The 20,910-nt window shown below is 51.1% G+C and overlaps 1 protein-coding gene across 1 annotated transcript in view; it reads left to right on the plus strand.

Annotated features, from left to right (window-relative positions):
• Nucleotides 1-20,910, plus strand: part of Ptpn14 (protein tyrosine phosphatase, non-receptor type 14) — a 137,796-nt gene that overhangs the window by 113,579 nt on the left and 3,307 nt on the right. The window contains exons 12-18 of the mRNA XM_005348861.3: nucleotides 1,525-1,603; nucleotides 3,865-5,336; nucleotides 8,766-8,909; nucleotides 10,281-10,499; nucleotides 14,046-14,174; nucleotides 16,652-16,886; nucleotides 18,735-18,898. Coding sequence (XP_005348918.1) covers nucleotides 1,525-1,603; nucleotides 3,865-5,336; nucleotides 8,766-8,909; nucleotides 10,281-10,499; nucleotides 14,046-14,174; nucleotides 16,652-16,886; nucleotides 18,735-18,898 — 2,442 coding nt within the window. The remainder of the gene's footprint in view (nucleotides 1-1,524; nucleotides 1,604-3,864; nucleotides 5,337-8,765; nucleotides 8,910-10,280; nucleotides 10,500-14,045; nucleotides 14,175-16,651; nucleotides 16,887-18,734; nucleotides 18,899-20,910) is intronic.

Here is a 20,910-nt window from a genome sequence, read left to right on the forward strand (position 1 = left end):
TCCCTCCCTCCCTCCCTTCATGATAAGAGCATGGCACAGACTCCTAGAATTCTAGACTTGAGCCACATGGGAATTCCTAAGCTCACGTTGCTGTCTCTGACCTCTGAAAGGACCCTGTCCTCCCCTGGAGCATGGCGCATTTGCTCACACGCTCATTCCTTCAGTCTCTGTTAGTGCTGTCTTCCATTACCTTCTTCATCTCGTGTGTTTGTTGGTGAGATCGTGTCATTTGTACCTGGGAGCTGTGATGGCAGAACACTCTTCTCAGGCACTTGTGGGATCCAGAGAGCCTCCCTTTCTCACTTTGGTGAGGTGGTCTACAGGGCTTTAGATTCTGAGGTCTCTTGTCGCCTTGTCCTGTAGGTCTGAGCTATTTCTCTGAGTGAGACAGCAGACGTCAGTGTCTTAATGGCCCTTGCTGTTATAAATCTTAACTTCCTTACCAGTTTCTGTCTTTCTCTCTCTTTTGTGATGCCTGTTCTCATAGGTTTTTGTTTGTTTTCTTGTTTTTGACGAGTTTACGCAAACCCCTAGTTATGCCTGGTCTGTGGAGTCTTAGCTTAGAAACTGCAACTCTAAAGTCATCCTCCAGGACTTCTGCGATTATTTAGAAGTCTGAGCAGCGCCTTTTCCTTCTCAGTTCATTTCAATGTTTTTCTTCTCCGATTCATGTTGATTCTGGATCTTTTGTTTTCATGACCTTCCTTGTTCCCCATCTGATGCCTTGAAACTCCCTAGGTGGACCAGGCTCCCCTCGAAGGCATGGAGATCCGCCTGCCTCTGCCTCCCAAGTGCTGGGATTAAAGACGTGCGCCCCACTTCTGAGTCAGTTGTCTTGAGATGATAGCTCTTAAGCTGGAAGAGATAGGAGACAGACAACCCCTCAGTCCCCCAACATCAAGGATGCCCTCTTCTGCAGCAGGAGTGGTTTAGAATGGTCTAAATGCCACATTCAGGGGTCAGTGGGCAAGACTCTGCATTGCCCAGGAGGGCGTCCTTTCTGAACTAGAGTGTCTCTCTGGCCCGTGCCACGTATGATTCTCAGTGGCCTTGAGACAACATGCATCATATTATTTTATTGGACCCCTATGTAAATTCACTGCAGGGCCCAGTCTAACACAGTCCTGACCCTACACCAGCCTCCTGTGGATCTGTGGACTGGAGCCATGGCCCCTGCTGCCTTGTAGGGAGCCAGTCTGGACGTAGCCAAGAATGTTTCTTGGACGAGTTTGTCCCTTTTAACTCCACCTGCTCCAAAGGCCCCGAGAACATGGCCAGTGTCTGACACCCTGGCGAACAACTACACCCAAACGTGGGATGCTGGCGTTTTTCCATCTCTGACCTTGAACCAGTTTCTGCTGTTCTCAGTGTCACTATGAACTAAGAGCTTAGATCAGTAGAAGAGGGTGGGTCAGAGGGGTGGCCAGCAGAGCAGCTGCAATGTGCTTCCTTGGGTCGGGGCTGGTTTTCTGACGTCTCCCAGATGCCTTTGCGGCATCCGCAGCTCTGTTTTCTCTGTTTCAGCCAAGGCAGCAGCCGTACATCCTGCCTCCCATGCATGTGCAATGCAGTGAACACTACTCGGAGACCCACACATCCCAAGGTAACTGTCGCTCGTCCTTCTGCCGTCCTAAGACACAAGGCTGGGTCCCGGGGCACTGCAAAGACACTTGCTGGAAAATGTCAATGATGGTTGGATTTTAACTTTGTCATTGTCTAATTACAGTGGCCAGCAGATTCAATTTGTGAAATTAAGCATAGTAGCTGCCTGGGAAGGAAAGTACCCGAGATCTGGCTAACTAGGAAGACGTGTGGCTGGGCTGAGCTAAAGGATGTGTTCTTGTTTCCTTGCCTCCCATTTTAGTGGGCCGAGGGTGGAGATTGACAGCCCAGCCCTCCTCGGTGTGCTTACTTCAACCTCGGGGCCAATGTCAGGAGCTTGGAGCAGCCACATGGTTCCGGAGTGCCTGAGCAGATCTCTCACCCTCATCATTCAGGGGTTTTTCTTACCCTACTCTCTTCAGGCCCTTTGCTCTGGGTGCCGGGACAAGAATGAACATGGACCAGTGGTTGTGAGGTGTCAGGTGCTAGGCGAGGAACTTGTTGTGTATTGTCTCATTTAATCCCGCAGTAAGCCTGTGGTGCTATTGTTTCCGTACAGAAATAGGGAGACAGAGGTTAAATGCTAGACCTTGGATATAAGAACTGTGTGGGTGCCCCTGCTTGCGTGCATGCGTGTGTGTAAAGCCCTGCATATCCAGAATGTGTGTGTTTATGTGTATGACATTGTATATCCAGAGTGTTTGTATATTTGCGTGTGTGTGTGTGTGTGTGTGTGGCCCTGCATATCCAGAATGGACCTGACTTAGAAACTGGCTTTTGTGGCTCGTGGGTTGGGGAGGTGACTCAGTGGTTGTCTTAGTTGGGGTTTCTATTACTGTGGTAAAACACCACGACCAAAAACCCCATGGGGAAGAAAGTTTATTTCAGTTTACACCTCTCAGGTCACACTCCATCACTGTAGTAAGTCAGGACAGGAGCCCACAGTAGGAACAATGCAGAAGGCCTCAGAGAAACACTGCTTTTCCTGGCTTGTTTCTCATGGCTTGCTCAGCCTGTTTTCTTATATCAGCAAAGACCACCTGCCCAGGGTGGCAACACCCACAGTAAGCTGGGCTCTCCCACATGAACCCTTCATCAGAAAAAAAAAAAAAAACAGAAAAAATGCCCCCACAGACCTACCAACCGTGTGGAGGCATTTTCTTGATTCTTCTTCTTTTCCATATATAAAGTTGGCACAGACACCAGCACAGCAATGCTGTGCAGGAGTGAGCTCCAGAGTGTGGATGCTCAGAATTCACTCGAATGCCAGGTGAGGGTAGCGACCCACCTGAAGTTCCAGCTCCACAAGGCTGAGGTGGGATCCCCAAGCAAGATGGCTACTGAGACTCAGCAGCAAGCTCAAAGTGGAGCTGAGAGGCCCTGCCTGAGCGGATCACACAGAAGAATGAGCAAGGATGACTGCTAGCACAAACATTGGTGTCCATGCAAGTGCATACACACGCCCCCATGTGCACACACACCACCATGTGCACTCACGCCCCCCCATGTGCACAGACGCCCCCACGTGCACACACGCCCCCCATGTGCACACGCGCCCCCACGTGCACTCATGCCCCCCCATGTGCACACACGCCCCCACGCGCACACGCCCCCTGTGCACTCACGCCCCCACATGCACACATTCCTCAGATACACATGAAGACTGCTTTTGTAGCTCTTTAGGTTCCTTCAGCCATTGTTACTTTTTACTGGAATTAGATAGAGGGAGGCTTCAGGAACACCTCAGAAACTCTTGATTCTGACCTTTTTTGTTTGCTGGCTGCTTGCTGTTCAGAGACCATGGCCATGCTGGCCACGCCGACAGCCTCGCTTCTCTCTGAATGCTCGTCAGTCCCTTAGGTTAAGAGTGCTTTTCTGATATAGTCAGAGAGAGTAGTTCTGAAGGTGGGGCAGTTTAAGTCGATTACTCTATTAAAACTCCGGACTTTTCTGGCCCAAATATCCGGTTCTGCCCTGAAGCTGTGTACAAAAGGCCAGGTCTCCCCAACAAGGGGCTCATTGTCTCCATCTAATTATAGCAATTTGAGACGGTGCCCACGCGATGCCCACGCTGTGCCCTTCCTTTGCACTGCGCTCTGACACTTTATCCGAGGTAGCAGTTCTTGGTGACATATGCAGGGAGGGTCAGGGAATTTGCCTTTTTATGACCTATTTCAGTCATCCGCTCCAGGGACTTAGGGAGGAGGTCTCTTGAAACAGTGTGGCGTGATGGTTCATGTTCCTGTGTTTGACTTTTTGCAGACAGCATTTTCCCTGGGAACGAGGAAGCCTTGTATTGCAAATCTCACAACAGCCTGGACTTAAACTACTTAAATGGCACCGTCACCAACGGCAGTGTGTGCAGTGTTCACAGTGTTAACTCCCTCAGCTGCTCCCAAAGCTTCATCCAGGCCTCTCCGGTGTCCTCCAACCTCAGCATCCCTGGAAGCGACATCATGAGGGCGGACTACATCCCCAGCCACCGGCATAGCACCATCATCGTGCCTTCATACAGGCCCACCCCTGACTACGAGACAGTGATGCGGCAGATGAAGAGGGGGCTGATGCACGCAGACAGCCAGAGCCGGTCTTTGAGGAACCTCAACATCATCAACACCCATGCCTACAACCAGCCTGAGGAACTGGTGTACAGCCAGCCAGAGATGCGGGAGAGGCATCCCTACACTGTCCCATACGCGCCCCAGGGGGGCTACGGTCACAGACTTGTTAGTCCATCTGACCAGATGAACCCCAAAAATAGTGCAGTGTGTAGCAAGCCAGGGGCCAGCTCCATTTCTCACACAGTGAGCACTCCAGAGCTGGCCAACATGCAGCTTCAAGGAACACAAAACTACAGCACAGCCCACATGCTCAAGAACTATCTCTTTAGGCCCCCACCCCCTTACCCTCGGCCTCGGCCTGCCACCAGCACCCCAGACCTCGCCAGCCACCGCCACAAGTATGTCAGTGGCAGCAGCCCTGATCTGGTAACTCGGAAAGTCCAGCTTTCCGTAAAAACCTTCCAGGAGGACAGTTCTCCCGTGGTCCATCAGTCTTTGCAGGAGGTGAGCGAACCCCTTACCGCCACCAAGCACCACGGCACGGTGAATAAACGCCACAGCCTAGAGGTGATGAACAGTATGGTACGCGGCATGGAGGCCATGACACTGAAGTCACTCAATATCCCCATGGCTCGCCGTAACACGCTTCGGGAGCAGGGCCCCTCCGAGGACACGGGTGGCCACGACGTGCACGGGCTTCCCCAGTACCGCCACAAGAAGACATTCTCGGATGCCACCATGCTAATCCACAGCAGTGAGAGTGAGGAGGAGGAGGAGGCCCCTGAGGCGGTGCCTCAGATTCCGGTCCTTCGGGAGAAGGTGGAATACAGTGCCCAGCTGCAGGCCGCCCTGGCCCGCATTCCCAACAGGCCCCCGCCGGAGTACCCTGGGCCAAGAAAAAGCGTCAGTAACGGGGCACTGCGGCAGGACCAGGGGACCGTCCTTCCTGCCATGGCCAGAGCCCGGGTGCTGAGACACGGGCCAGCCAAGGCCCTTAGTGTCTCCCGGGCCGAGCAGCTGGCTGTCAATGGGACCTCTCTGGGCCCCTCCATCTCTGAGCCTGACCTCACCAGCGTGAAGGAGCGGGTCAAGAAGGAGCCTGTGAAGGAGAGGCCCGTGTCAGAGATGTTCTCCCTGGAGGACAGCATTATAGAGAGAGAGATGATGACTAGGGTGAGTGTCCCCACTCCCAGGTCACTGATGGAGGCCTAGAGGAGGGAGGCTTCAGGGAGCGTGCTGGGCCCTAAAGGCCTATGGGCATTTCAGCCTTGATGTCCCCAGATGTGGGTTTGCTTTGTCAAGGAACATCTGCCATCCCATTTCCATTCGTGGCTACGGCTGGTATGTAGTACAGAACATTTTAGTGACTAGGCACGTTCCTGAGGAAGTTACCACTGAGCCCAGGTCTGTCCCTGAGGGGGTTACCACTGCGCCCCAGTCCATATCAGGGTTGTTCTATGAGAATCTCACATGTGCGTATGTGCGTGCACATGCATCGTCCATGCTTACACACCACATTTGAAGACACGCCGCCGTGTTGCTGTTACAGATGACCCTTCACGGGGATGCACACAGCTCCGAAAGCTAGTTCTGCTGTCGGGGCGAGGCCACGCGGGGGCAGATGTGTGTAAACGAGAAAATAAACACCTCTTACAACGAGAACATTGCTGGATTGTAGTTGCTGCTGCTGGAAAAGAAAAACCCTCCCCTACCGCTTTTCCTGGAAACCCTGACCTCCTAAAAAGCCTTTCAATTATGTAACTAATTGAGCCAGTTGACAGCCTTTCGCTGGATACAGCTGTCGGGTAGTCGGCTTTGTCGGAGGTCATTAGGCTCATTACCGAGTCTTCCAAACTCACCCTGGGAATCAACCCAGACAGAGGAAGTAAAGGCCAAAGTTTTACAGAAGCCACACTGCTGGGTTGAGAGGTCGAATCCAACCTCTACTTTAGAACAGCCTGAAGGTATCTCAGCCCCGAGGTTCTGGTGATCAGCAGGGTGGCAACAAGAGTCAGCCTGGATGGACCGCATGCTTCTTGCTTTGCAAATGGGGAGGGAAATTTTGAAGTCTCTGCCTCTGGGGGTAAACACATACACACACACACACACACACACACACACACACACACACACACACCTTTGGCTTGGGATGGAGTGAAATGCGGGGGTGGGTATCATGAAGAGACAGCTTTCCCAGTTTGGAAAAGAGTAATTCATTGGTGTAAAGTGATGTCTCAACACTTCTTGGCTCCAGGCCTCTTAAAAGCTGCCTTGGCTTCAGGAATCCATCACCGTAAGCACTGAGCTTCGAAGTTGGCCCTGACAAGTTGAGACTTAACGATGTCCACATGGTCTTGTAACCTCATCTTGGCTATACTCATCCTCTCCTGTTGCCCAGATTAAGCAAATAGCCCGCAGCCGGGGCCCTGGTCCCGGGTCCCCTGCTTGGAAGCATGGTACAGACACCGAAGAAGAGTGAAGGGCTCCCTGCTGTCTCCTCCCCCAGTTCTGTTTTCTTCCAGGATGGTGGATCACACCGACTGGCAGATCCCACCGTTAGCTTTTCGCTCGGGAACTGCATTCCTGTTCCTTTTAGACCCCCTCAGCTCACACAGCCTCACACAACCGGGAGTTCATAGACTGCTACCCTTGAGGTCTATGTCCCAACCTCAGAGAAGCACCGGAGGTCATGCAAGGCCACCTAGGCCAGTGGCTCCACCACTCAAGATGAATCTTCATCATGAAGTCCGTATTCGTACCGGCCTAGGCAGCACCCACACAGCTTCCCCACCCCTCTGTGTTTGGAGAGTAGGGAAGAAGGCTACGGCAGCCATACCAGCCCCTCTCACTGAGGGAACACGGAAGCCTCAAGCCTGTGTGGAGGATGGGGTGCAGTGAGCTCCCTGTTCGCAGTTGCTTTTCCTGTGATGGACGGCTCGGCTTAGGGCCCATGCTTCAATCCTGCTGCCTCCTCGAAGACATTTTCCACCTTCCAGCCCCGAGCCTGGAGTCGTGTTCAGAGAGCAAAGAAAGCCAGTTCAGTTTAGAAAGGTTCAGAAAGACCTTCTAGTTAGATCTATTTCATTCATTTTTTTTTTGTTGTTGTTGTCCCTGCTGCTAAGCTAATGGGATAAATGACATCGGCACCGAAGAGGCCTGGTTCAGTTATCACCGTACCCAGTTCTCCCAGGCTAGGTAGTGAGCTTTTCCCAAGAACAGCAATCCCTGAGCTCTGGAGGCAGAAGCAGGAGGATTGCTTGCAAGTTTGAGGAGCAACCAGGGTTGCCTAGTAAGACTCTGTCTCAAAAATCAAACAAAAACAAAACCTTTGAAGCACTTCAAAACTGAATGAAAGGAGGGGATAGGAAAGAGTTATCTTTCACAAAACAGGGGGTGAATCCAGACGTATCCCAGAGGCCTGCTTGGCACGGAGGTGCCAAGGCTGTTCACTCCTCAGCCACCCATCACATCTCACTGTGCCCTCCTCGCCAATGCCCCCTTGGTTGTCCGTGGGTCAGCCTTTCACCAGCGTAGTCCTGTTGGCAGCGCCCCTCACAGAGACTTGTCACCCATTGTAGGAGCACATTGATGACAGTGAAGCCCGTGCCAGCCATGTCCCCACCACCCCGCCCCCACCTTTGCCATCAAGATACCTCCTCCAGGAGTAAATTGATTAGCAGTGCAATAAGAAAACAAATCCTTGACAGTCTCAGGCTGCCACCTCGTCTATAGCAGTCACAGGCGTGTACAAACTGGCGTGACATCATTGCGCATCGTCACGTCCCCTTGCACACTCTTCCCCGAACATCTAAGACATAATTATTTTCAAGAGCTGTGCACGGTAGGCTGCCGGCAGTAAATAGAATTTCCGTCCCCCTGCTGATGCAAGGGACGTGAGGATGCTCAAGGGTAGTTCTAGCATCCACGCTGACCACATCCGGTTCAGCCCAGAGATGAGGGGGAGATAGGATTGGCTAGGCCACACTCCTGTCACGCCTCTTCAGTACCCTTTGTCTACCCTGAATGGAGCATGAAGGCTGAAGGCCTGGTGGTTCACGGTCTGGGGCTGGCAAAGCAGGTGTCTCAGGGACTGGGAGTAGGTGTAAGATTCAGGTCTTCATCCTGAGCCCCTCAGAATAGAAACCCCATTTTCTTCCTTTGCTGGTGTGTAGTATCTATTCATCAACACGGTAGCTGGTGGGTTTTACGCCATTAGTCAGTGCAAAAGGCCTGTCCTTGTGATAGACTCGGTCCGGGTCGTCCTCTGTTTTCTTCCTTCTGTCTTCAGCCCATGTTTTTCTAAAGCGTATTGTATGCACCCCCTTTGTATGTTCTCTTGTAAAACCCGTGGCTAGGTATGTTTGCTAGGGCGTCTATCTTTCTAGCGCATGAGTTAATTAAGAATAAAGGCCCTAGGGTCCTGTAAGAACCGGCCTCCCTGGGCATGGTGGGAATAATGGGAAGCCTGTGTTGAATTTGCCCTGCTAATGGTGAATGTCTGCATTCCTTGGCTGGGGAGTCACAGATTTGGGGAGATTAAAACACATTCCAGCCTTCCCCTGGAATTATAAACAATGAGGACGTGTCTTTTCTTGCCGGAAGAATCTCGAGAAGCAGAAGATGGCAGGCCTGGACCCACAGAGGAGGCCACTTATGCTGGCGGCGTTGAACGGGCTCTCCGTGGCCCGCGTCCCGGGGCGGGAAGACAGTCGACACGATGCCACCCGAGTCCCCATAGATGAGAGGGTGAGTGCTGGGCATGTCCGGTGTGACCCCTTCCCTGTGCCTTCGGATTCCAGAAGTCCCGCTTTGCCTAGACCCGTCAGTGCCCTCTCCCTCATGGGTTAATTCTTTCACACTGGAGACGGCGTGGTCCAAGTGTACTGTGTGAAAGCCAACCCTTTTCAACACCTCCTCTTTCTTCACTCCGGTCTCCACACTTATCAAGTTAGTGTATTGATGCTTTATTAAAAAGTCTAGCCCCAGGGCTGGTGAGATGGCTCAGTGGGCGTAGAAGCTTGCTGCCAAGTCTGACGACCTGAGTTCAATCCCTGGGACTCACGTTGCGCAAAGAGAGAACCGACTTTCTCAAGGTTTGCTCTTGCCTCTACACAGCTTGCTCCCCTCCCCAAAATAAACAATTAAACAAAAGAGCAACCTCTAGCAAGCTGTGTGACCTCGGCCTACTCACTTAGTTCTTAATTTTTTAATCTATTTTTGTGTGATTTTAGGACTTAAGGGAAAAATGCAAAGTTGCATTCTGATGTGATTGACATCCTTGTTTCCCTCACACAATTGAATCGAAGGATGCACTAATTTGAAACACACTGAGAGATGGTGGGGAAATATTAAAAATTTTCATTTCCTGCAATGGCACCATTATGTTTCTCTAAGTGTGGAGAACTCTTTTTGTAAGATGAGGAAGTTAATTTTCCCAACCGTCACATTCAGTGACTTTTGTCAACGATTGCTGTTTCCTAGGAAACCGTCACCCAAGGTTTTAGTGCCCTGTGGTTCCCCCTCAAGGGCTGTAAGGTGTGTGACAGATAGTTCCTTGGTTAGGTACTGGTTCTGTGTTGCTGAGGGGGGTAAAGAGGGTCCCCGAAGCTGCCGGGCTGGCTACCAGAAGCTCTGGAAACTGGTTTCCTGAAGTCACTGACTAACATGTTAGGGTGTAGATTTCTGTCTGCAGACACTAGGGATTAGAATGTTTTCCGGATCATAAGGGACATTGCCCCAGTGAATACCATGTAATTGAAATTAGTAATTCGACCAAGGAAGGAATCAGGCAAGTTATGCTGTGTGTGGAGTTTGCTCCTCAGCACTCTGCCACTGACTGATCCGTTCAGTAAAAACTGCTCTGAGGGTAAAGGGTGCTTCCCAGTTAAGACTGACGCTGTTTCTGTCAGCAGAGGTCATAGGCGGCACAAGGAGTTTGCATTTCAGCGGAAGCCCGTCTTTGTAGATTGCAGCTCATAGCTGGGTGAGAAGAGAGTTGGTCAGGGCAGAGACTAGCAGTGTTGGGGCTAGTGCGTGAGGGCGATAGCCAAGTGGGAGTGCCGAGAACCCGGTTGCCCTGCTGGAACTAGGGGAGCTGACGGCCCGCTTCTCTTGCAGCTCCGAGCCCTGAAGAAGAAGCTGGAAGAGGGAATGGTGTTCACAGAGTATGAGCAGATCCCACACAAAAAGGCCAATGGCATCTTCAGCACCGCCACTCTGCCAGAAAATGCTGAGCGTAGCCGGATCCGAGAAGTCGTCCCCTACGAGGAGAACCGGGTGGAGCTCATCCCGACCAAGGAGAACAACACAGGCTACATCAACGCCTCCCACATCAAGGTGAGGGGTGTCAGAGGCATCCAGCAGGGTATTTCTGCAGGCTGCCTTCATCCTTGCAGAGGTGCGCTAACCGAGCGGGACTGATATGTGACTCACAGGTGATGGACATGGGAACTCATCTCTCTCATTGGCAGTGGTTCTTATTCTGTCCAAGAGCAGCAAAACTATTGCTTCTTCCTTGTAATACCACAGACAATTCACTTCAGGGTCAAACCCTAAGAGCGGGGTGGTTTGTACACAAACCACAACTGATGGCAGCAGATCCTCAGCCAATGAATGGGGTGTGCGGGTGTGAGGTCCCCCCCAGATTTCATTTGTTTTTATTTTATGGGTATGTTTGCCTGCCTGTATGTATGCATACCATGTGTGTGTGATGGCTGTAGAGGTGGGCAGAGAGCATCGGATCCTGTGGAAATGGCATCACAAGGAGTTGTGGGCCTCCATGTGGGTGCTAGGACCTGAACTCGGGTTCTCAGCAGGAGCAACAAGTGTTCTTTAACCTCTCAGCCATCCCTCCAGCCCGCAGTGTGTGGGATTTTCGTTCATATCTCAAATATTTCATGTCTCAGTATGTCATAGCTTAGCGGGACCCCAGTCAGAATTCAGAGCTGTAAACACGTGGGCACCCAGAGTGAGTGATTTCCAAAGCAGCTTACCCTCCCCAGTTTTCCTACTGACTGGATGTGCTTCTTTATAACCCGGCTCTGAACTCAGGGATGGGAGAGTGTTTCAAAGGCTCCAGCTTAGTCGTTGGCTACAGGACGATTTTACGTAACGCGGTTCACCTGAATAATCTGTGTGATCAGTAAGTAGCTTTGAACTCTCTCAGACTTCTTGGACTTTCCAGCTCTGCTGGAATTGCTAGAAGGTTGCTTTGACCCCCACCCCCACCCAAGATGCAGTTAGGTGTCGGGTTTGTGTATCACGCATAGCCAGTTTTCATATGAGACTTGAAAAGTGTGACATGATTGGGTATGATGTGTTTATGCATAAGACATAGATAGTGCTTGCTATGCATATACATTTATAGCATACAGGCTTTTTGATTTTTGAGAGCAAGAACCAAACCAATAAAAGAACGAATGCCAGGGAACTCTCAAGTAGACCGCAGCTGAGGACGGCGCAGCTGCCTCCCGATGAAGCGCCTCTGGATTCCCTACAGAGGGTTATTCTCCTGGCCTCTTCCCTTGGCCCAGTCTGTTCCCCATTTTCCATCTGCTCTTCGGAAGCAGCTGCCACTCCCCATAAGCAGTACCCTCTGGGCATTGGTACCCGAGATGCCTTCCCTTCCGCGGTATCCTCTGAGGCCCACATTTCTTCTTACGGATCCAGGGTAGACGGCGGAGCAGCTCACAGGCCCAGAGAACTTGCAGGAACTCGCCCTCGGCTTCTGGAACCGAGCTGTGTGCTTCGCCACTGTTTTCTCCCCTGGGTTCCAAGCAGCCTTTAACGCGGAAGGAGACTGATCTCCTCCAGGGGTGGGGTTAACATCTGCAACTCTCTGGCTGGGGTTGCTGTACCGACTGACCATTTCCACGCAGGTTTTACTGCCCTCCTGTCAGTACTGGAGGAGGTAACATTCTCTGCGGGTGGTTATGGTCCCTACATGTTGGGTGCCAGGACAGATAGTGTTTAAGATCCTGGTTCCACAGACACCCCGCCCCCTCCCAGTGAGTCTGTGGATGTTTTCTCCCACCGTATGTGAAGAGTGGGTTTTCTTGCGCACCTGAACATGTCTGTGTGATAAGACGAGAGCTGATGTTATTTTTGTCAGAATCAAGTTAATATTAAATACTAAAATAAAATACATAAAATAAATGAGGAGAAACGTCCCGAACAGTGGTGCGCCCGTTGCTTCTGGAACCCCCTGGAGGTCTGCAATGCATGGATGTGTATAGGGGCTTGTGTCTGTCCTGTCTAGGCACATGTAAGAGACAGATCAGAGATGTTCGCCTTGAGAGTGTGACCTCCAGTTCCCTAGGTCTGTTTTTGCCAGTGGGATGTTTTTGTAGACTATGCTTTTATTTAAAGTCTATCAGAGAGCCCTGTACCTCATTGTCCAGAATTACAGCCCTTTGGTGGCTGTGGGACTAATTTAATGGTTGTAATCATGCATATACTTTAAAAAATAAAAAAATGACTAAAGAATAGAATCTGTAAGAATGCATTGTACACACCAAGCATAGATGTTTTTATAACATAAATGCTGTTCATTTATGCTTAAGTGTTTGCATAAACTCTTGTGTACACTTATGTGACTATACGTTTATGTGTGGTATATGTGTGTGTGCACATGTATTGTGTACATTTATGTGACTACACGTTTATTTGTGGTATATATGTGTGTGCACATGTATTGTGCACTCACCCATGTATGCACAAATGAAGGCTAAAGGTAAACATCATTTATCTTCTGCATCACTCTTGAGTTTATTATTACATTTTATTTTGTGTGTCTGTGTCTTTCTGTGTGGGTGCCCGTGTCTGTGTGTCTGGTATGTGTGTGTGGGTGTACATCAGAGGACAAATGGCAGAAGTTGGTTCTCTCCTTCCATGACGTGGATCCTGGGGGTCATGCTTAGGGTATCAGAGTTACTGTCAGGCACCCTCACCACCGACCGTCTCACCCAGCCCATCCACCTTATTTTTGAGGCAGGCCTTTCACTGAGACTGGACTCACTGTGTCCACAGTGTGGCCAGTGAGCCCCGGGGACCCTTGCTCTTTATCCTCTCAGCCTGGGATGTAGTAATATGAGCGGCGGGGCTGCGTCCCCAGCACCCCGGCCGCCTGCATGGCTAGCTTATGCCCCAAAATAACAACACACAAACTGTATTCATTTAAACACTGCTTGGCCCATTCTCTTCTAGGCTAATTCTCACATATTAATTTAGCCCATTTCTAATCATCTATGTATAGCACCCCAAGGTGCGCTTACCAGGAAGATTCTAGCCTACATCCATCCTGGGTTGGAGCTTCATTGCGTGTGCCTCAGAGAGCAGAGCTCTCGCCTCTGCCCACAAGAGTGGAGCATTGTGTCTCTCTGAGGCATCTGCCCCCGAGAAAAGAGCTGTCGAGTCTGACCTCACTTCCTCTTCCTCCCAGCATTCTGTTCTGTTTACTCCTCCCACCTATGTTTTAACCTATCAGGGCAAGCAGCTTCTTTATTTAATTAACCAATGACCTTCCTCCATCACTGGGATGACAGGCACACACCACCTAGTGTATATGTGGGTGCTGGGGATCTTTACTCGGGCCCTCACGCTTATGCAGAAGGCGCTTTGCCTACTGAGCATCTCCTCAGCCCACTTGTTTACGCTTTAATCCATTCTAGTTTGCAGGTACTGCCTGTTGTGTGTGAAAAAAGATAAGGAAAATTTGACTTGTTAGGCTGGCTTTAGCCAGGAAGCATTTTGATATGGAAGTATGTCATCAACTGTGTATGGCTTCTGGGTTTTTAGGATCGCACCAGTCCACTTGGTCCAGAAGAATTAGAATTGAGCGTGGTTCCACCAGCCTGGCTTACTTATCCTTCCCTTGCCTTGCAGGTGGTGGTTGGTGGGGCAGAATGGCACTACATCGCCACCCAGGGACCCCTGCCACATACCTGCCATGATTTCTGGCAGATGGTGTGGGAGCAGGGGGTGAACGTGATCGCCATGGTCACTGCGGAGGAGGTAAGGGTGGCTTGCTGAACGTCCTTGTCCTGGGGAAGGGGTGGCCAGAAGGTGGGCCTGGAACCCATGACTTCGTGTGTCTGCAGATTCATTTTCCCCTGGCCTGTGTGTGCCTCCTTCCCCAGCGATGGTTGACAGTGGACTCTTTCTCTTCTCATTTTCCTTTGGCTCCTAACTCTTTTCTTTGTGACCGTACTTCACTACAACGGAAACTAAACACATAATCAAAACGACCAAACTTGAGTTCATCCAGCGGGCGGCGTGTACCCCACAGAACGGTTCAGGCTGTGCTGGGTAAACACACGGGGCCTCCCAACCCTGGCGCTGCCAGCCCTGCGTGCCATGGTGCTTATCAGCCAAAAGGAGACCAGAGTCACTGCTGGAGGAAAGGGCTGTATTCTTCAGGGAGCAGGAAAAGAAAATGCCTTTTCTTCCTGTGCCAAGGCAAACACAGGTTCTCTGTTGTAGCTGAGGAGCCGTGCTGCACAGACTCGCAGGCCCTCCCCTGCGCGGTGCCGCCTGCTCAGAGCACGCCGACCCTGGGGAAAGAGTGTTGGATTTCCTCTCTGTCACACTCGCAAAACATTTGCCCCACTCCCTTTAATCCTCCTATGAGATTCCAAGTTATATTTTCAAATTCATTTAGGGAACTAGCTTCATGCATTTGACCAAGACCCTTGGTATTATGAGGCCCCATTCCCACCTGTTATCCAGGGCCAGGAGCAGAGACCTGGGGCACAAAATCAGTCATGGCTGTCTACCATCACCACCAATGGGTACCTGGTACTTGCTTTCTAGAGCGGTTTATGGAGAAATTTGTTGAGGCCATGTTGCATTCTCAAAGGTCAAATACACTTCTGCACACTCTCTGTCTGACCTTCCACTAAGAAAGTAAATCCTAGGCCTGGTGAGACGGAAGCAGCCACCAGCAAAGCGCCTGCATTTGCATGTAATCCCAGCACCCGCATGTAATCCCAGCACCAGGGAGGCGACGGCAGGAAGATTCCCCAGCTGGACAATCAGTGTTGACCTTTGGCCTCCACAGGCGCACATGCCCAGACCCACGTGAATACATACCGCATATATACACATATACACAAACACCTAGAAAGTAAATTTTCAAAACTCCTGACACCATTAAACTAAATTAAGGATCCTAATAGATCATGCCGTGGGAGGTTACTGTTACTTTATTAGCCTTTGCTTACTTATTTTGTCTCTGTGACGTGGTCTCATAGTCCAGGCTGGCCTTGAACTCATCCATGTACCTCCGTCCATCTGTGTAGACTGTAGGGTGGATGGTGGATGCCGCAGGCGCTGCCCTTGTCCCCACGGTGTTTACCTCCAGCGGGGGACACTGAAAAGTGAACCAGTAGCACACGTGGGGGCGGGCAGCTGTGGCTCTGCAGAGGCGCCAGTGTTCCAGCCGACGCATCGGTGACAAGCAGATCTGCCATGTCTAAACAAAGCAGAATCTAGTGATCCGCGGGATGGTCAGGAATGGATCATTTTGTAAAATCCAGAACTGACTCAGGCACTGAGCCAAGTGTGAGTTTGAGGTCTCACATTAACCCGCCTTTGTAGGGTCGGTGTATAAAAAAACAAAGTGCTGCAGACCTAGGGAGGAGACTCAGTCCAACCCTCTGGGACCAGACAGGATGACTAGTGCCCCCCAAGGGACACTAAGCAGGCCAACTGATAGTTCCTTTACTTAGTTAATTATTTAGTGATCCGCCTTGAGACAGGGCCTCACATAGCCCAGGCTGGCCTCAGACTTGCTGTGTAACCAAGGCTAACCTTGACCCTTTGACCCTCCTGTCTCACCACACCTGGTTCATGTCGTACTGTGGGTTGGAGCAGACTTCATGCGTGTTGTCTCTGCGTTCTGACTACTGAGCATGTCCCAGTCGATCCTCGTGTGTCCCGCCACAGCTCCCTGCTCCTCGTGTCTTCTTCCTGACCCCCAGCCTCTGCCCTCTGTCTGCCCTCAGCCAGCAGCCCCTCCATGCTTCCCACCCACACCAGTGATTGCTGACCCGCACGAAACCGGACACTAAGACTTTGTAGATGGTGCACGGTCTCAGGACAGAAGACAAAATCTGGGAAGAAAGAATGGCACACACGTGGCTGTTCTCTGCCTTGGCTGTATGTTGAGCTGGAACAAGCCAGCCAGGCTGAAGGAAAAGTGAGAACAGCCCTGGATGAAAGTGGCAGCATCGGTCAGAGGGTGGTACCCTGTGGAGAGCCCTGGGTTAGCATCAGCGTGAGAAGCAGGGTGTGGGCCGGCCACCAGGGTCTGCTGCTTACCAGCCTGGAGCCTTCAGTGGCTTTCTGTTCTCCATGGGCTCCCTGTAGGCACCACACAGAGCTCTGGGGAGATGTGATTTAGAAACTGCTGCCTGCTCTCCTGTTCTTGGACCCTAAGGCCAGGAGCAGAGTTCATCCTTTTTTCACCTGTGCTTTTGTGTGTGTTTCAGGAGGGCGGACGGACCAAAAGTCATCGATACTGGCCCAAACTGGGGTCCAAGCACAGCTCAGCCACCTATGGCAAGTTCAAGGTCACCACGAAGTTCCGCACAGACTCTGGTTGCTATGCAACCACAGGGTTAAAGGTCAAGCACCTGCTGTCTGGCCAGGAGAGGACGGTGTGGCACTTGCAGTACACTGACTGGCCCCACCACGGCTGCCCAGAAGATGTCCAAGGATTTCTGTGTAAGTTTTTCCCGGACTGAGTTTTGCTGAGCGCATCAGTAGTCGGTCAGATAGAGAGGAGAGGCAGGGGGACCACGGTGATACCAAATCCCTGATCTCTCCGCCTCTGCACAGGGCAGAAAAGAGTGATAGATGCCTCTTGTGTTCTCTTATGAACGTGTTTTATGCACGTCCACAAGACCGTGATAAGCTGATTCTGCATTGATTTAGACTTTTAGTGTCTCAGTAATCATTACCATGTAACATATGCTATAACATAGATAAACCCTGGAGCACACCAAGTCAAAGGTGGCAGACACAAAGGGATAAGAACCGTAGGATTCTGCCCTGCATCAAGCACCTGCATCAGGCAAATCTATTACCTGTATTGTCTTTTCAGGGCACAGATATTATAGGTACTGATTCATGAGAATATGTGGGTACCCTGAGTGCCAGGCAGTGGCTCAGGGCAGGTAACCAACAGCTATTGCGCAAACTGTGGCCATCACAGAGGCCCTACTGTGTATACACTGGACCACATCAGAACCTTGTTTTATTCTTGATGTGTTTAGAATTGGCATTAGGGGCTGAGATGCAAGAGCAGACAGACTAGCTTGTCAAGACCTAGAAAACCACTCCACCGGCTCTGTTGGATTCTATGATGAGTTGACAGAAGACGACGTTTGCTGCTGAAATGGGGACAGGCCTCAATGGGCACAGTGAACACAAAACGCAGGACAGTGGTGAGCAAAGGACCCAGAGAGGTTAGGGTTAGTCTGAGGTCAAGTGACCAGCTATCTAACACAGGAGGGATGTGACTGCTCCCTCCCTCCTAACAGAGTTCTTTTTATCCAGTTTGGGGAATCTTCTGCGAGTGGACTGGTTAAAGTTGTCTCCAAGAAGAAGATCCTGGAAACAATGCAAGTAGATTGGTTTGATGGTTGATAGCCATACTGAAGTGTGGGACCCGTGAGAAGGTCTAAAGTGTAGTCGAATTTTTAAAACCAGCCAGTTTAAGGAATGCCAGTCTAAGCTACCGAAGGGTACAGGGCCTCCCTTCAGGGAACATGTGTTGCCTAAGAACTGTTTTTGTGAGGCTCTTGATGCAGTGGGGTTGTATAGCACGGTGGAAACACTGGCTGTTGGATTGTCTGAGGAGCCTGCTTTCCCTTTTACGTGGCAATAGAGAGACACATTAAGGATTATGTGGCCACTTTTCTTTTGTATCCACTGGGGCTGTGAGCAAACCTTTGAACAGCTGTGCTGAGAGGGACGAGAGCTGTTCCCGAACCCTCCACCCACAGGCTCGTTGCCTCCAGAAGTGGGGCTCATCTTGAATGGAAGTGGATTCCCCAAAGCCCGTTTTTTTTTTTTTTTACATCTGACAGTGAAATCAAGCCTTGGTTGACATTCACTGCTTTGATGAAGGGCGGGGGGAAGGGATGGGGCAGGGGCAGGTGGCTGCTCCTTGCCCAACAGGAGAAAGCTCTGACTGGCAGGCATTTCTAGGGGACTTAGCGGCTGCTCTGATCCCAGTCTGTTAATAGTATGAAGTGCGGTGAGTAATGTCTAGAATCATCTGCTTGGGGGACTTGGGGATTTGCAGAAAGGAAAAGAGAATTTAATTTTTAAAGAAAGCACTATTTAAAGAACAAGTTCTCCAGTGGACTAATTGACTCCCAGCTGGTCTCTTCTGGATCCAGGAGGTTACAGCAGGTACTAGCCAAATGATTAATGTCTTATAACAATTGCAAATTATTATGATTGCAAACAAAAGATTTACCCTCTTTCCTGGCGCCTCTCCCCCCATCTCCCTGGGTAAAGTTATGTGACACACATGGGTGACGAGACTCACATTGTGTCCCGCAGCCTACTTGGAGGAAATCCAGTCAGTCAGGCGTCACACCAACAGTGTCCTGGAAGGCATCAAGACCAGGCACCCGCCCATCGTGGTCCACTGCAGTGCAGGGGTGGGGAGGACCGGAGTCGTCATCCTTTCCGAGCTCATGATCTACTGCCTGGAGCATAATGAGGTGAGTTGTCTGTTCGCCCCTCCCCCCTTTCCTTCAGGCACCATCACCCTGAGTTTGGAGTCATGATCGCTCCTTGGCCTGGAGCTTACCGAGCAGGGTGGGCTGGCTGGCCAGTGAGCCCCAAGGGTCCTCCTGTCTCCACCTCCCCGGTGCTGGGATTTGTGCATAGCATCCTGCACAGTTGTTATTGTTTACATGGTTTGGGGGAATTGAAGTCTGGCCCTCTAAGCCATTTATGCACTGGGCCATGCATGGTCCCAACCTCGCCTGCTGAGTGCTTGCTGTACCTCGTTCCCAGCTCTGCACAAGATCCGCTCTCCTGTTTGGGGGTTGATTCCTCTCCACTGAACTGAGTTTTCCAGACCCCTGGTTCTCTAGCTGGACTTCAGCATGTGTAACCTTCCTTGTCCCTGATCCCACTGCTCTGTGTAGGCTCCTAACTAGGAGCAAAAAGTCAGAACACAGCTGCTACTCTTTACAGCGCGGCTTTTTTGGGGGCATTTGCCCTCGTCTGGCTCGGCAGTGTGTTGCGTAGCGCCAAGGGCGGGAAGGCACCAGCACCAGCCGCTCTTTGCCACCCTCTCACAGGGTATGTGTTATCCCAGGGAGTTATACTGAGAGACTTCATTCACAAAAGCTTGTGCTAGGGTTGAGGGCAGTGGTTTAGATTCTGCTAGTCTCTGTGTGTGCATTTGTGCGAGTTCTGGGCATCTAACCCGGGACTTGGCACGTATTAGACCAGTGCTCTCCACTGAGCTACACACCGAGCCTGTTGTGTGTGTTTGTCTGTGCTTTTTAGTTGCGTCTTGTTAAGTAACCATTACACTAGGCCCCCAGCCCTAGGCTGGGAGGTTAATAAAGGGGCACCATCCCCTCTGCCTCATGAATAGCCAGGCACAGGTGAGGAAATCCAGGCGCAGAAGCAGTCACGTGATATACCTGGTGCTGGGTGTCTTTAAGCAGCTGTTTGATGGCAGGAAGCAAGGGCTTTTACTCTGAGGTCACTTCCTGTCTTCTCACCGTTTCCACCAAGCTGTTGGTCTGTTCTTGTTCCGTGTGATGGATACATCAGTGAGCTAGTGGGTACTAAGAGACTCACAGATCTGAGACTAGCTTGAGTGCCGCCCTGTCTTGCTGGCTGTTAAAGGCTGGTCTCTGAGCTCCTTGGAAACCAATTAGCGATGTCTGTGAAGCAGTAACTGGAGCTCACGTTGCTGATCATGCTACTGCATGCGTCAACACCAGCCTGGTGTGGAATGGGTGTGGAACAGGGGATCCGGCCAACAGGGCATCCCATGGGCTCCCTTCCTTGTGGTGTGTCCAAGCACAGTGGACTTCCTCAGTGCCCAGGCACATGCCAGGACATTCCTGGCTGGTGTGTGGCCGTCCTAAAGGACTTGTGCTCACAATGATAGTCGGAGATCACGAGATGACTCATGCCGCGGGTTTCCTCTCTCCAGGCTTATCTGCCCATTTCCCATGGTTGCTGTTGACCAAGGAAAACGGTCTTCTCTGCCCTGTGTTCCTGAGGCCCGGCTCCTCCCGCTCTTGTCTCTGTATCAGGAGATGGGCAAACATGTTTGTACTTTAAACAAAGATGTTTGACAAATAAACACGAAATTGCTATGACCTATTCTTCTCCCACTCCAAAGTGACCTCCTTCTCCAACAGCTGAGGTTGCCCGTGTGTTGTAATCCGAGCAGTTTTCGTTTCGTCAATGAACTGCCTTTTCCTTTCCCTACGCTTTCCCCCGTGTGTCTCATTTGAAACAGTGATTGTTTTAACTCTGTGAGTCTGGAAGAGCCGCGGGTGCCGTCTCTTCAGCCTCGTCGTCTGATATGTAGTACAGAGTATTTGAACTTGGGTAAGGGGGCGGTGCGGATTCCTGCGGTGTGATTGGTAGCTGTGATGTAGAGCCCGGTAGTCGCAACTCTCCCAGGCTGCTTGGAAGTGCCGGCGCCTCTCTCCAGACATCTCTGCTGGTCTTTGAGGCTCGGTGACAATGTCTGCCA

This window comes from Microtus ochrogaster, chromosome 6 (assembly GCF_000317375.1).
Source record: "Microtus ochrogaster isolate Prairie Vole_2 chromosome 6, MicOch1.0, whole genome shotgun sequence".
Classification (NCBI taxonomy): domain Eukaryota; kingdom Metazoa; phylum Chordata; class Mammalia; order Rodentia; family Cricetidae; genus Microtus; species Microtus ochrogaster.